Consider the following 16,182-nt stretch of genomic DNA (forward strand, 5'->3'; position numbering starts at 1 on the left):
GAGATGTTCATTATGTTGTTCAACAATTTGTGTGTGTGTGTGTATATATAAATATATATATATATAAAGCTCATAAACACTGGAATTTCTGGAAATTACACCTACATACGTTATTCTCCTTTTTAGTCATCCATTTGCCACTTTGCCAGAAGCACGCGGCTCATTTCACCGTGTTCTTTGAGTCAGAGGCTTATCAATGCATTCTTTCCACCCTTGCTACAGAAACAAAAGAACAATTAAGGATCTTAATTCTTAGTAAGGAGAGCACTTTTTTCCCCTCCAGATTCATGACAGCTGTTAAGTGGAATAAATCTGATGCTTTTCAGTAGTCCCTTTCCCTTTTCCAAGCAGATAGTTTATATTTGCATTCACTATCATTAGGCCAACAGCTCTTCATTATGAATTTTCTCATCATCTGATTTGAAATTCAAGCCACAGATCTTCCCCTTTACATCAAATAATGTCATAGCAAACTCAACAGCTCCAAAATTACAAGAAGCTAAATAGAGGAAAAACAGGGGTGGCAAAACTGCCAAATATAATCACAGGACACCAGTGACGCCTAGGGGCTACCGAGGTGGAGAAACTGCTCTGACAAAAGACTGTTCCCAATAGTTCTGCAGTGTTAAGCAAGCCAATATCTTTGAGTGCTGAAAGGAGGCGCATCACCAAGGAGGAGCACATGAATACCTGAAGCCACATTTAACTCGTACTCTTACTCCATTTACAATTGCAAAAAGTGACCAGAAGCAGAAATAACTGTGAAACACTACCTGGTAAGTTATTGCGTCAGCAGCACTTCAGTTCTCCCGTTATATATCAATCATCAAAACTTACATCCAAATGCTAGCACAATACCTTCTCCACTGGGTTGCACAGATACCCTGCATAGGTGCACCACACTCAGACTTGTAGTTCTGTAAACTGCTTCGTCAATACACCTCTCCTCTGCACGGAACCAAGATGCAAGGAACCAAGGTGCTATTAGGACAAAAGTGTTTTCAGACTTCACATACACAGAAGTGCTCATGTATTTAGGGTCAATTCGAAGGAACTTGGATGATGTGTTGAACAAGCATGCTTTAAAACACACATCTCTGCAACAGAGTGCACAACACTACAGTTCTACCCTTGCTGTGAAGGCGATTCACCTGTGTGGTGATCTGTTTTGTGGTACAGAAATACCTTGATTTTGCAGCTCTCAGAAATACCTGGGTCCCTCATGACCAAACTAGAGTTTGCACTAGCTTGTTCTGTTTTAAAAAGCCGCAAACCTCTCAAAAGACAGTCACGGGGAAAAAAAGACCTAATAAGGGTCTCATAACCTGAGTATCTCCTAAATTGAAGGGGTGGTCCAAAGCAGCATCCCACACTCACTAAACTACATCACTGCTCAAAGTGAGAAAAAAGAAATCTTCAAGCCTCCCCACTTTCTCCACTCATAAGAGTATAAAACAAGAACATCAACCAGAAATATACTAGCTTTGTGAGTTTCAGCAACCTTCAAAAGATACGACACATCACCACAATAGAGACTAATAATCACTGTACAAATCAAATTCAAGGGGTGTAACTGGAATTCTTTACCTCTAAGCCACCAGTATAAAACCACGGAGGGCTGCAGGAGAGAAGGTACCCATAGCTGACATTAAACAAAGCAAAAAAGACAATGTGTCTTCTGGCGGTTTTGAACCCAGCCACACAGAGAACCCAGCTGCACGCGTTCTTCCAGGTAGTAAATTTGTACATATTTTCAGAATAACTAGTCAATACAAAGATTCAATCTTCCATTGGACCACTAAACTTACAGGTCAGACAAGCTGGCAAGAATTTTGCTTCAGGACAGTAAGCCACAACTAACTTCATAGCTTGCAAGTTCTTCAGTTTGAAATACCAGTTCACATACTGTATCAGTAACGCACATATTTTTGCTTCTTACATGGAGTAGAAGGCTCAAGGAACAAAAGGCCATCTAAAAATATATGTGTTTTATTTACCAGTTTTCTAAAAAGCAAAGTCATAAAAATTAGTCACAAGTGGCAAAACCAAAATATATTGCACAGTGTACAGAAAACATTGTTGACATGTTGACAAAGTGTCATCACAAATAAATCATCTTACAACAGTTTGGAAAAAGTACAGCTTCAGAATCTTATCTATAAATGGAGGCATGTAGATTTAAAGTTACAGGAAAATATTTTAATACCACCCTGTAAATGCAAACACTTTAAGGATGCAAGATTAAGTCCATAAGTAAGCACATCCACAAAATGCTCTAAATATACTTTTCTCTTCCTTTCACTAAGTTATGGTTACAAGATGGTCATTGGGGAAAAAAAAACAAAGAATTCTAAAAAACCCAGAGAAAAAGCATGCTAAAGCAAAGAAGTTCAAAGTGATTGAGAAGTCCCTGAAAATAATTTGTATAGTTTTGATGCACTCCTTTTATATAAAGCTTTTATTTTTCCCAAACCCTGGTCCAATTAAAACTACTTGTGTTTACATGTAAAAATGGAATATATTAAATATGTTGGTATAGCTGCACTGTTCCATTTATGCTTAAAACATTTAATACATTGGACTTGAACACCAACATTTTAAAATTTCTCATTCACTTTATATTTACATATATTTAAGTTGGACCTTGCTAAACTATTAAAGACAGCAATCAGATCTTTCTGGGTAATGCTTCACACTACATTTAAGATACTTATTTTTTAAACTCTGATTCTACTTGTTTCACAAGTTCACACACTCTGCTATCTGCAGAACCCGTCTCCAACGCAAATTTCCTCATGACACCATCCAATTAATCACTAATTACTTTACAAAAATTATTTCTTCTGCTAAGCAAATACCAGTCACTTCTGCATGGTTTTGGTGATGTCAGATCTAACTTCTCATCCTCTTTGTATGCAAAGAGAAATATTTTTATAGAATGAAAAGTAACCTTAAATTTCAGTGAATAGAAATGTTATCCTAATACAAAATAATTTTCATGAAAGCATTTCCTTTTAATACAAACATATCAAAGTTGATGGAACTTCTCCATATGTTTTTCATCCCAAGACCTACAGCTGACATCTAGTAATACTGCAACCAAATGTCCTTTAACTAACCAATATATTAAAGTTGCTCTTTTGTCTTCCCACATCCAATGTGTATAAACAGCACAAGAACAGAAAGTACACACATTCAAGTCAATACAATCTCAGAGGCATTAAAATTAAACCCTTGACGGCAAAGGATTCCAGCCACGCTAAGTTTTAGATGATGCAATTCAAATACAGTGAAAGTCAACGCTATTCTCAAAATCACTTCTTTTTTGTAAGAACTATCATCAAATAATAAGACAGGTCCAGTCCTCTCTTGCCACATACAAGTTTGATATTCGTTTAGCTACACAGGAAAAAATTGATGGCCAACCTCCTGACAGAACAAACCGGAAATAAAGGTTAAAGTTACACCAAGCTTTGTCTAACAGTCACTGAAGCACACGCAGTCATCCTCTGTGGTCTTAGTTTTTAAAATCTTTAAGCATAAAGATTTCTTGTGTATAAATTCTCAGAAACGATGCTTCAAGGTAATAAACAGTTCATAGTATTGCAGTGTCCATTTAAATAAAAGGCTACAAAGTTGTCAGCACTCATCTGTACTTTCTTACACATTCATGTAAGTATTTCAACTCAAGACCATCTTACAAAATTAGTTCAACATTTCTTAGACGAAAAAAGGTTCCTACATTCAAAACTATAGGAAACAAACAGAGAGGATGGGATCAACTGGTATGAGAAGGGCAAATGCGAATTGATTTGCTCGAAGATTATTTCTTCCACTATGCTGGACCACTTCAGATATGAAGAACAATGCTGAAGAGCCACTAAGCAAAATTGCTACAACAATTCATAATGCTGAATCATTACCAAAAGGAGATTTGAAGAACCGTATGTACTTAAGGGGATTTTCAGTACTCATTAACCCACTCTACAAAAACCAGTAGGCATCAATGAAAGTTTCTATAGTTTATAAAGAAATACTTGAGGCATATAAGTGCAAAATAGGAGTCTTTCTTTAAAGAAAAGCTACACCATCTTCAACAATGTCCTTACTGGGAAGAGACTGCCACCATTTAAAAAGAGATTCATTCACAAATGACTCTTCTAGAGTGAGAAAAAACACATTTGTTTCTATGAACTGGATTCATCTTGCTGGATACAAGATTAAAACCTTTATAGATCATCACTGTAGTTTTGAAGCAGCTTTGAAAAAAACAGGCTCAAAGGCTATGTTTGTTCTTCACTGACTTGACTCAGGGAAACCAAGTTGTTTTCCCCACTGTCTTCAATCATTTCATTAAGGTCCATTTCATGGATTTCTTCATCATATGATGTATAAAAATTGCTCTGTATATTGTCCTCACAAAAAATACATTCCTAAAAAGAAAAAAGAAAATTATAGAAACTCATAGAAAAAAAAGGCTTTTCCAAACAACAGTCTATTTGCATGTGATCCCTGATTCCAAGGGAACCTTTACATTTGTGCTGCAACTACCAGATAGATATATTCCACTCCCCAACTTTCCTACACACCACCATTTTATAACATGTAGTAAATCAATGCAGGTACATGAGAACTCTACTGGAAGCAGTTGTTGTAGATCATTTATAACACTGATATTTCAAGTGTGCTTCCAGTCATCATCTCCTCCATTTGACTGCCAACCCTGCAGTAACATGTTCATGTCAGCTGCAGTGCTGAAGAGTCTGAAGCAACTGTAAGCTTACATAAGTTGGATGCTACAGTATTAATGTTGCAGTAACATTAACAACAGGATTAGGATTCCCTGCAATTCTGTTACACTGACTTTCGAAATACTCATGCACAAAAAAGCCTCTGCATTTGATAATGTGCAAAAAAGCTACATATGATGGAAAGCTTAGGGAAAAGAGAATTGCAATGAGGTATTTGTGTGTGAACAAGTAAAATACACAGGCAACAAAATCTGCAAGGATCCTTTGTTTTGTTTTCTTTTTGCTTTTCAAGCCATTAATCCCCTTATAGAATCAAGGCAAGAGATGATCCTAAGTGAGAAGTCTGATAGGAAAAAGGAACGGCATACTCCCATTGATTTTTTACTTTCTAGAAAGCAAGGGGAATAAATTTCTGCGCACACAATAGAGATTTTTATGTAGTGAAGTTTCTGGCTGTGTTGATAAATGATTTCAAACGGATACACAGAAATTCAGAAATAGGAAGGGAAATTCTTACACTGTATTCACCACTACTTGGACTTTCCCGTTGGAAAGAACACTTAGGGTAAATTAAATCAAGACAGAAACCACTGCATGGAACTTTGAATTAATTTTTCTCTCTGCATAACTGACCAAGATTTCAGAGCAACAGGAATGGAAAAGTCTAACATAAGCAGCTAGTAATTTATGCACTATTATACATGAAAAAGTAACTAACTCATTTAAACTTACGGAATTAGCAACAGTTTTTGGCAGTCCACCTTGCTGGATCCATGGATGAACTTCAATAAGCTCTCTTTTTTGTTCTTCTGTAAATTTTGGCTGTAGCTTCTGCATTTGTTTCAATTTCTGCTTATCTTCTTTTAAAACTGTTTCAAAATCTCTAAAATAAAATATATTTAGAAATTGAGCTTCAACAGTTTCTGGGCTTTATGCCTATATAGGGTTACACAGTCCAATACTAACTTTTTTAAAGATTATTTTTGTTCTGGAATGTTAAGCTTACAAATCTTATATTAGAAGAAAACTAAGCTGTGGTTATTTACAAACAACTTTGCATCTCTGCTGGCTCATTGTCTTTTCAAATCCCATCAGTGAAAACAGTTTTCTTCAGGCAGCAGAGCTATTCAGGCAGCACCACCAGTGAAAACACCAAGAACTCGTTTCCCTCTGCTGCCGCCACAGTAAGTTCCAAGTTCCCCTTCACTCGAAAGACAACCAAAACCAGACACTAGATGTACATAAGAGATACTAAAGCAGAAGTAGTAAGAAAGGTTTAAGAAGGTCATCAAAAGTGGATTAAATTTCAGGACTAAGAGGGAGAGACTTAAACACTGCTCTCTTTCAGCAGCCAAAGTTCTCTCTCCTCCAAGTGCCCCACCTAGATTTGGAAACTTAAAAAAAACCTGCACCACACATTTACAAGCTGTATACCTCTACAGAAGATGACAACAGAAAGCAAGTTCCAAGAAACTCAGTACTATTTCTGTTCCTTAGAGCATACCTAAGGAGAGGCTGGCTTTACACTTCTCTTCCTGGGCATCACGCTCTGACAGTGAGCTTAACTCTTCTTATCAACATAATCTGTTTTACACTGTGTTCTCTTTGGCAGGCTTTGCTGCTTTTACAGTCTACTGGAGTTCCCATCTATAGCTGGCAACCCTTCAGGCTAAAAAAGCTGAGAAATGCCAAGGTATTTTTAAATCTAGGGAAAAGTTCTGAAGTTCCTACAATGTGTTCTCTATTTTTTTACCCCATCATCCCTGGGCTTCTGTATTTTGCAAGCTTGTTTTCCTTCCCTTTCAAAAGGCTTGTCTACTGAAACTTCCTATCCCATTCAAAATACCATTCACTGCTCCCACGAAATATAAACGAGAATATAAACAAAAATAAAAAATCTGCAGACTTGTCACCACCTCTCCCCCTATATCTGCTCTTTCCTATTGAAGCTGGGAATATTTTTTTTTTTTAATTTTTTTTTTTCTATTAGAAATCTTATGATTCTACTCCCTTCTCCTATTTGAATGGGAATTTATGGAGAAGAATGAACATGTGGAAGTTAACAACCCTGGAAAAAACTCACAAAGCACAGAAAGCTGCATGCCACAATGTGGCATCTCAAGAACAACCATCAGAAGTAGAGGTTTTTCATGCTACAGACCATTGGATCTAAGCATACTTGCCAGGATCTGTTAATCAGACTACAAGGAATTTTAGGCAAGTAGTTACAAACCACTAACTATAAAACAGCTTCAAAAAAATAGACATATTTAGATCAATTACCTGAGTTGAAGTTAAAAATACAGGTAAGCCTACCCAAATAATTTTTACTTTTTGAGATCTTCTTGTGTAGCATACAAAAAGAACTCTTTTTGACTCTGAGCTAAATGTTAAAACTCATTTACTTCTATTAAGACAGATTCATATATAACTTTCCTCCTGTACACCCTGCTCCCCCCAACATTTGTACGGTTCATGAAGGACTACAACACTGGAATTACCGTGAAGGTATCTGGTAAGTCATCATAACAGTGTCATCTGTGTTTGCCATCAAAAGCCATATGGGATCCTGAAGGACATATTTAATGAAGTGCTCACTTTCTTCCATTTCTGCCTTCATTTTGGTTTTATGATGATTTTCTGAGGAATCAATACTCCCAAAGTATTTGCTGGTATGACTAGTTTCACTACTACCTTTAAAAATAAATGTAAAGTTTCATTATAAATTGCCAAATACACAGATTATCTGAATGCTTTTAAAAATAGAGAAGATTAAAGAGAACTAAAAGTATAAATACAACCACTATTGTATTTCATTTTCTGAACAGAGGCAACTTCCACTCTTAAGTAACTGCATTAATATTTTTGAAACTCAAATTCTCAAGCTAAGCATCCACTAAATTTCAACAGAATAATTAGCTTACTTAAATTACAAATCATGAAATGAAACATGGAGGAGTACAGTATTTTCTCTTCGTTATTCTGTCGTACTTATATAATAGCTTAATGGCTATTTTAGACACACTTAAAGGGTCTACACCGTAAATCCAGCACAATAAAAAAAAAATTCATGTTGTGTAATAAAAAAAAAAAAATCGAGTATAAACTAAGCAATGAAGATTAAAGACAAAGATTTTTACATAAAGCACTCGATGTTCCAGTGGTGTTTGCAATACCTCACACTCCGACTCTTCTAAAATGCTGAGAGCACTGATTGCCAGTGTTACCTGTTCTGCTCCCTGACATGCCACAGCCATTGGATCCAGACCCCAGAGACTCAGCAGCTGCAGATACACCGCTCCCTGAAGAAGCTGAACCAGTGCCTGAACACGCATCTTCTTGAAGTAAAATGTCAAGCAGGACACTAGACATGGAGAGTGCATCACTATTTTGAGCATCCATTGGAGATTCAGCCTAGTGATAAGAAGCAGAGAGGGAAAAAATGAAATTTAAAACACACCACCAAGGCTATTTCATTCAGCATCAATCCATTTCACTTTATATTCTAATATGTTTACACAGTTATTCAAAGCCAGACAACCACCAGTAGCATATGCCGAGACCAACTGAGGAATAATCAAGTGGACTGACAGGCAGACAAGTGGTCATTCAGCAAGTCTGAGATTTCAATTCCATTTCCCTTTTAAAAAGATACATGTTTTAGTGAGGAAGTAAGGAAGGTGTTTGCTATTCAGTTTTGACAGCCTCTACTGTCCTGGACAAGTCAGAATTTTTCCAAGCCACCCAACACATATTAGCAGTTGTTCCTACTATAATCTGCCTCAAAGAGATTTGCATCAACAGTCCATCACTGTTACTACTCTTAATGCATGATGAGAAGGAAGGTGTTCCCAGATGCAAGCTTCCTAGGCAACATAGTTTATTTGTATGTTTTTAATGGAAAAAGCATTAACTATGCTATTTCTAACATAAGAAAAACCTCACTGCAAGTCAGTTTGAAAATTAAATATTAGAAATTAAGGTTGTCAGAACTTAGTATAACATACAATAATGGAACTAGCCTTTACAGTCCTGAACAAATAACTGTATTGTCCTCATTTTCCAGTAACAGATGAGGAAATTACAGAAAGTTACATTTTGCAGGTTTCTAAAGAATAGGAACTAACAGTTCAAGAAAATTCAAAAGAATTTGCCAGCAAAATTGTTACTGTTAAGTTTTGTTATCGAGCTTCTTTTAATCCAGCAGAGGCATCTCAGAGCATGCTGTTAAGTTACAGACTGTCACAGATGCACTGTGATACCATGGCTAAGTCAGAAGTCCTTATAGAAATAAGATTTCAGAGATGTTATGTAGTGCACAGAATACATTAGTTCAAATATGGCACTGGATGCATATATCCCTGAAAATTTCTCCATAAGTGGTATTTGCACAACTAGTATGATAGAGAACTTTTTTAAATGAAAACCAAATGTATCTGTTTGCAAGATCATGAGATAACAAGCATGTAATAATAGAAAGTGACACGTTTTTGCACTGTATCAATCAAGTTTGGAAGTTTCTCTAGAAAAAACAGATATAACAAAATCTATTTATCTCTGTTCTCTCTCCATTCATCCCTGTTAAGGATCAAGATCATTAGGTAAAATAAGTCATCTGGAAACTAACCAGGGAGAAAAGTTGAACATGGAGATGTAAATCTTCCCCACAGTATGGGGAACACACATTTTCAGAAGTTTCTCCTTCCTCCTCCTTTGTAACTTCTAGTATAGATACACACTTATGACTCACTGCACAGAGAAAGCTATCCGATCAGCTGCTAGCATCAACACCAACAATGCTTTTTACCAGTTACTTACAGTAGTTCAGATCTTGGACATGCCTAAAAGTCAAAGCCCTCCTTCCAATGCCTGCTTTCCTTTCATCAGCAGCAAACCCGAGTTCTACTTTGTAACTGCACCATTAGATGCAGAGACCAGTTACAAACCACAGCACAAGAAAAGCAGGAGGGAGGAAGGAGCCAGTCTTAAAAGGTTTAGGTTGCAAACTCATCCCATCAGTGACTTAGCATTTACAGAGCATTTACTCTATGGTGCCTTTAGGAAACACTAATATTAGTCTACATATTTCTGTCATAGACACCTTTATGGACATATTACTCCACCTGAAGCTTCTGTAAGGTTATTCCTTAAACGGATTCATCAAATTTGCACAAGACAGGAAATTACAAAAAATCTGTGAAGTTACCAAATGGCTCAGCATAGTTTAGATGCAAATAAGACAAAAATAAAGTTATGGTCTGCAAGTAATAATTCATTCTTCCCTTACTTTGGTTGCTTGTTTTTAAGCAAAGATGTGATTTTATTTTAAGTCAGCTTCTTTCAGAACACTTATAGATTGTTTCCCCCCTCCACAAAAATTCACTAGCCCAAGTTTTTGCTAAAGCGCTCATATTATTTTAAATCTACTTCAGAACTTTTCAATGGCTTTATCCACATTCATATTTTTCAAAAAAGTGGAATAAAACTGTTTCAGAATGTATTTTCAAGCTTCCTAGTGTAACTTCAGAAGAACAAGGTGGTTTTAATTTTTAAAGGTTAAGACTATTCTTATGAATGGATTTCAAGTTTATTCAGTCTGGTGAAGTTTGAATTTACTAACTACACATTGAGTTCATCTCCTGGCATTATATTGAGTGATTACCATCTATCATTAAAAAAAGTCCCACAAGTGAAAGGATTGAAAATGACGTAGCAGAGACAGGAAAACAGGGAGAACGGGGCAGGAATAATCCATTTTAGGCATCTCTACGCATTAACAACTTCAGATATGTTCAAGAATGTGAAGACTGAAAAAAACCAATCCAAAACCCATCTGCATACTTACTGGTAAGGATCCCTTTCCACTACAGTTATCAGTTGCCACGATTTTGCCTATGGCTCCTTCCTCACTTAAAGCTCCATGTAAACCTGCAGGAGCTCCACTTTCAGCAGTTTTTGTTGTTTCTTCTAACTGCAGAAGATTCAGAGGAGAACTGCACCTTGACTGGAACAGAGGTGGTGAAGCCTGGTCTTGAGGACCCACTGACTGTGGAGTGCAGGAACGGGATGGCTCATTTCGTGGCTCTGTAACAGGAACCTTTTCACTGTCTGCTGGTGGGTTATACTGGAATGGCTGTGTTGGAAAAAACGCCTGTTGTGGAAAAGGGTTGGGTGTAGCGAATGGTGGCTGTGTTGGAAACACTGTCTGTGAAGAGAAAGTGGAATGGGCGGGGAAGTTGGGTTGGCTGTGGTAAAGCGTTTGAGGTAAGTTACTGTTCATCTCCGGGTAGACATAGTTGGGGAGCACAAGAGCTACGACAGGTGTCATGAGGGGTGCGGAGAACTGGGATGGTTGCATAGGGCAAGTATTTCCAGAGTCTGGCAACTGATTAAAACCAGAGAGTGAAGTTTCAGGAGCTGGTGGCACAGTCCCTGCTGCTGGAAAAACAGGAAGTGGATATGCAGGCATAACAGTGGGAAGAGACATTGCTGAATAGCTCGCTTGTGAAGTGTCTGATGGTGACCAAGCAGTAGTATTTAAACCTTGAAGAGGGAACCGATGGGGGAATTTAGTTCCAGAAGTTGTACTGTCTGAAGACTCCTGTGGTTTAATGCGCTTTGATTTCCTGTTCTTTCCACTTTTCTTCCAAGGCTGATCCATTCCAGAAGTGCCATTTCTTTGTCCACGGCCACCTACAAAAAAAAACAACAAAAAAACAACAAACAAAAACCCCACAGCATCAAGAAGGCTCCTACTTGTAATCTGATAGATCCCTTTCACCTTGTCATCCCTAGAAGTTGCTCAAAACCACAGTTTTGGACTTAGCCTACCCAAAAGGAAGAATGTGGGAATGAGTCAGTTTCACTTTTACCTGTAGCACCAGAGCTGAGCAAACTGGGCAATGAAAACCACACTGATACACCATGGGGCGGGGGGGTGGGGAGCAGCCGTGGATATGCTCAAGCACATCACCCAAACAGCACAAAGTTGCAAAACAGTGGCTCCCAGAGGGGCAAACTTCTAATTACTCCAGCAACTACAATGAAAGTAGTATGGCACATGACCAAAAAAATTTCTAGAGAGTTAAGGTCGTGCAGGTCCATAATTAAAAAGGTGAGGAAGAAAAAGCAGACGGAGAGAAAGTACACATAAAGAAAAGAATTTCCTGAGGGGGGGAAAAAAAAAAATAAAAATCATGCTACCTTTACAACCTTATTTTAGGAGAAGTCTGCACCAAGCAACTGTTCCCTAAGTGAAGGCTGTCTGTTCATCTGATTACAGACATGAGGAAATCCATAAAATAGCTTCCGGCACTAAAAGCTGCTCAAACTTTTAGTTTGTCTAAAACTTATTTAGATACACTGAAGGTTTATCAAGTATAAAGTACACAAGGGGACTAAAGGGTTCCAGAACAGGTTTTCTAAATCAAGAACCTGCATAACTATTTAAACAAAAAATGAAAGATAAGAATCTTCAAAAACTGCTTAGCAGTGTCTGACTTCTCTTCCAAGTCAAGTCAGGACTGAAACGGGAAGGAACTCAGATCAGTATCAAGCACTTCTGAAAATGCCATCTGGAGTTTCTAGTCCTAATAAACAAAACAATCTAATTATTACAGCTAGTCTGTGCCATTTCCATCCCACTGATCACACTATTAACTAAAAGGCAATCAAACAATTATCAGATTGTTTCACCGAGTACACAGTAGTGGAACAAGGGAAACTCGATGTAAAGCAAAGGGGCTGAAAACAAAACAAAAAATCACTAACCTGAAAAAAAGACAGATGAAAAGACAGAAGGAAAAAGTAAAGCAAGGGAATGTAAGCATAGATACAGTAAAGCAAACATGCTAAAGCATACTTTTGTCCCTTGAAAGTACATGCATGACAGTAGTAGTGTAGTAAAATATTAGTTATTACATTAAAAGCTGTGTTCCACTCCATCTTCAAGCAAGACTTGTCAGATTATTTTTTTTGGTCACTATTCACAGTGGTCCCACAACACAATAAAAATGGAAATGCCCTCTCCTTCCTGTATAAATACAAGTTTTATCATGAAAACTATTGCCATACCACGTTCAGCAGGCCGTCCTTTTGGTTTATCCTGTAAGTAGTAATTGCACTGAGACTGAAAAATATTAAATCTCTTGATTTCTTTAAACTTATTCAAAAAGCTCTGCTCCTCTTTTTGTGTATGCACTGCAAGGACTTCCTTTGTAAGTCCCAGTTTTTTAAATGGCTCCTTTTCTTGATTTACAATCGCAGAGCTGGATGGAGGGGCAAGAAGTTGGCCATCTAAGAGTTCTGTTCCACTTGGACCATCTTCTATCATTTCTACAGAAATAGAAGGAAAAAAATAAATCAAGATGAGGTAAAAAAGTTCTGTATATGCATTTTTAAGCTATTACACTTGTGCAATAATTTTGCTGTGAGTTTAAGATACAAATTCTTTCCCTGTTTATTCCATTTCCATAGGAACATTTTAGCTGTAAGAAAATGAAAATCACAAGCAGATATTTGCTGTTCGTATGTCTGAAGTTTAAACTTGCTAGCAATAGCCATTTTGGAGAGAATTTATTAGCAAAAATCATACCTAATTCCGGTTGTGTTTTTTTGTCTCCAACATGAACAATGGTACTACTGTAGCTGCACTGACTTGTGAGAGAGACAACGCTTTCAGGCTTGCCAGGTAAAGCCAAAGATGTTAAGTGAGCACCAACCACTGGGGGACCATTTGATTTACCAGGTGCCTTCAATGAAGCAGGATCTATTAAAAGAAATAAAGTTGTAGTTTGCTGAACATAAAACAAGAATGGATGCAAGTCATATGCTGCTAGAGTTGCAAAACAGTAGAGGCTAAAGTGTGCTTGACAAGACACAAAATGAACATTTTGCTTTACTTTATGCATTCCATCAAGAATGTTTTAGAATACAACAACAATTTCTGAGCAGCCAAATCCAATCCTCTACTTTCACATACGGCCAAACCAAATATTTTCTATGAAGGATTCTTTTTGTTCTTTCCTGCTCTTCACTCTTCTTTCACAGCATGATTTTAGAAGAAAGAAAAAAATTCTAGCCTCTTCCAGCCTACGATTAAGTCCCACCCAGCTCCCATACTCTTGTACATTAATCTGTCATTAGTTGGTTATCCTAACAGCTGTGCTCTGAATATCCACCTATTTAAATTCTCTCACCTGAAAGCTATAAACAATAATCCAGCAGAGGTCATACCAGTGCCTCATAAAAGAGCATTAAAACATTCCTTCTCTAGTAGCCATATTTGGTATAACACATATTTAAGACCTAAAGTTTGCATTTTTTCCTGACTAGAGTATGCTGATGGCTTTGTCGTTCTCAGCCATCAATGCACCAAAAAGCTAGCAAACCCGCATCTTCTCCTGTCCACTAGAACTGCACAGGCTCCAAATGACAACAGAAATTGTGTTCCTAAGTGCATGACGCTAGTTCATCATTTTTTCCTCTCTAGTTCTCAAAGCATTCCAATTCCTTCTACAGGACGCTTTGTTCCTATGTATACTGATACCTTCCAATTTGATTCTAAAAGCTGTGTTAGAACTTCTTTTTGAAGCTCATCAAAGGAAAAACATAGAGGAGATCATTCTCAAGACCAATTTTTGATAAACTCCGCTACGTGCTTCCCCTTCCGTCTCATATAATGACAAGGTTAAATCAGCAAGTCTCTCATTTACATATAGTTCTTTACCAATCTCACAATTCTTCTACTAACCAAACAGTTACGTTCTTCACTTTAGCTCCCCATCCAGACAGGGACCATATCAAACGCTATACCTAAGACCTAACAAATTAAGTTAATGTTTTTGCCTACAGCAGACTTTTTAGATAGCTATCCTCAGAAATCCCCATCTTTTATTTTCACAGCTGAACATGGCTTTCAAATGGGTTCTTGTGCCTCACACAATACTGAAAGCAGTCCAATGCTGCTTTTCATCCTTTCTTGTTCCTTTTTTTTTTTCAAATGTCCACAAAGAAGAAACAGAAGTGTAATATGCATATTTTTGTTGCAATTAACTAGCTGCCAGGTTCTTCAGCTGGTTGTTCTTAACAAGTCTCAGCTGTGAAACAAACCTTGTACATTTGATCATGACTCAAGTCTTAAAACTCAAAATCCTGCTGAATTTTGTACACCATAAATAAGCTTATTGCATCTACAATCCAGATATTCAATCTATTCACTATTTCGATTGTAGGGAAGATTTTAATGATAAGAGTTAAATCACCAACATCTAACACTGAGAAAACGGCTATGAGATCATGCCCAAGATAGACTTGTCATTATTCTGCAAAGAAGTAACATCCAACTGGCTGCTAGCAAAAATCAATCAAGAATAAGTTGTGATGTAGAGCTACCTCCCAAAGGCTGTATAGCATTATCTGCTGTTTTTTGTTCATGGACTCCAGAATTCAGTGATGCAACACTTGATGAAGGTTCACATTTTCTTTTTGCTGTACCAGGCACATTACAACTCTCCAAGTACCTAAAATACAATGATTTAACAATATTAGATATGCAAGTCCTAAGTCTAGAGGTCAACAGTAATTTACACACTTGGTTGCTTACCTGATGACGCTGTCCAAACAGCTGATCTGTTGATAAGAATATACAGGTTGTTCTTTCCAAGCCAACTCTTCAGTAGCCACGTTTTTAGGAGTAGCTGTTACTGCAGTATCCTTACCAATGACATCTTTCGCCTGACCACTAGGACCATTTTGTTTTTCTGTGAAAAGAGATACTGCTATTATGCAATTATGGCATGAAATCCTTGCAAATTCCCCTGAAAGTAACAGTAAAAGTTCTCATTTATACATATTTTTTAACAATTCCAAGTTAACCACTGTAAAGCAAGTAAGAGTTTTGCACACTAATAGATGAAAGTTGTGTAAATATTTTCTTGTCTTTACGGATTCTTGGAGGCGTGAAGTTTAGTTAGGTTGATGCATATGGATCCAAAGGGAATAGATATTATGGCTATAAGAGATTAGATATCATTAGAGGTTGAAAGACAGTCAGTAGGAGGACAACACTAGTGCCCATAAATTATAATAAATTATTAGAAGAATAACCTATTAATGTATGCAGGACTTAAATGAAAATCTTACTAATGAGATTTATCAACTTAAAAATTCCTGAGGTTACGATGCAAACAGGAAAGACAACATCCACAACGTTTTCCTCCACCTAACAGGAAGGATGATGTTTGATGTTTGACTTGTATGAAAACATGAGCTACAATTAAGGTACTTCGAAACAACAGCTTCAGGACATGCCTTAAATGTGTGTTACACCATTATCAATTCAGACACTGCCGAACACATTATTTTCCTAAACACAGTAGAGACACACAGGACAATACAATTTGAATTGATAAAAATTCTGTCTTTATGCATT

The 16,182-nt window shown here is 37.1% G+C and overlaps 1 protein-coding gene across 2 annotated transcripts in view; it reads right to left on the reverse strand.

The window, feature by feature from the left end:
- Positions 1–1,973: 1,973 nt before the first annotated feature.
- Positions 1,974–16,182, reverse strand: part of PER2 (period circadian regulator 2) — a 50,936-nt gene continuing 36,727 nt past the window's right edge. Inside the window, exons 19-27 of one of the 2 annotated variants that reach the window (XM_086618050.1) lie at positions 15,355–15,511; positions 15,144–15,271; positions 13,345–13,518; positions 12,825–13,085; positions 10,597–11,444; positions 7,979–8,165; positions 7,253–7,445; positions 5,484–5,634; positions 1,974–4,433 (exon numbers count right to left, since the gene is read on the reverse strand). In XM_086618050.1, the coding sequence (XP_086474176.1) occupies positions 4,284–4,433; positions 5,484–5,634; positions 7,253–7,445; positions 7,979–8,165; positions 10,597–11,444; positions 12,825–13,085; positions 13,345–13,518; positions 15,144–15,271; positions 15,355–15,511 (2,249 nt within the window). In that variant the 3' untranslated portion in view covers positions 1,974–4,283. Of the gene's footprint in view, positions 4,434–5,483; positions 5,635–7,252; positions 7,446–7,978; positions 8,166–10,596; positions 11,445–12,824; positions 13,086–13,344; positions 13,519–15,143; positions 15,272–15,354; positions 15,530–16,182 lie in introns of both variants that reach the window. The other variant, XM_086618049.1, reaches the window with a different exon arrangement.

The sequence above is a fragment of the Tauraco erythrolophus genome, chromosome 11 (genome assembly GCF_009769465.1).
Source record: "Tauraco erythrolophus isolate bTauEry1 chromosome 11, bTauEry1.pri, whole genome shotgun sequence".
NCBI classification, from domain to species: domain Eukaryota; kingdom Metazoa; phylum Chordata; class Aves; order Musophagiformes; family Musophagidae; genus Tauraco; species Tauraco erythrolophus.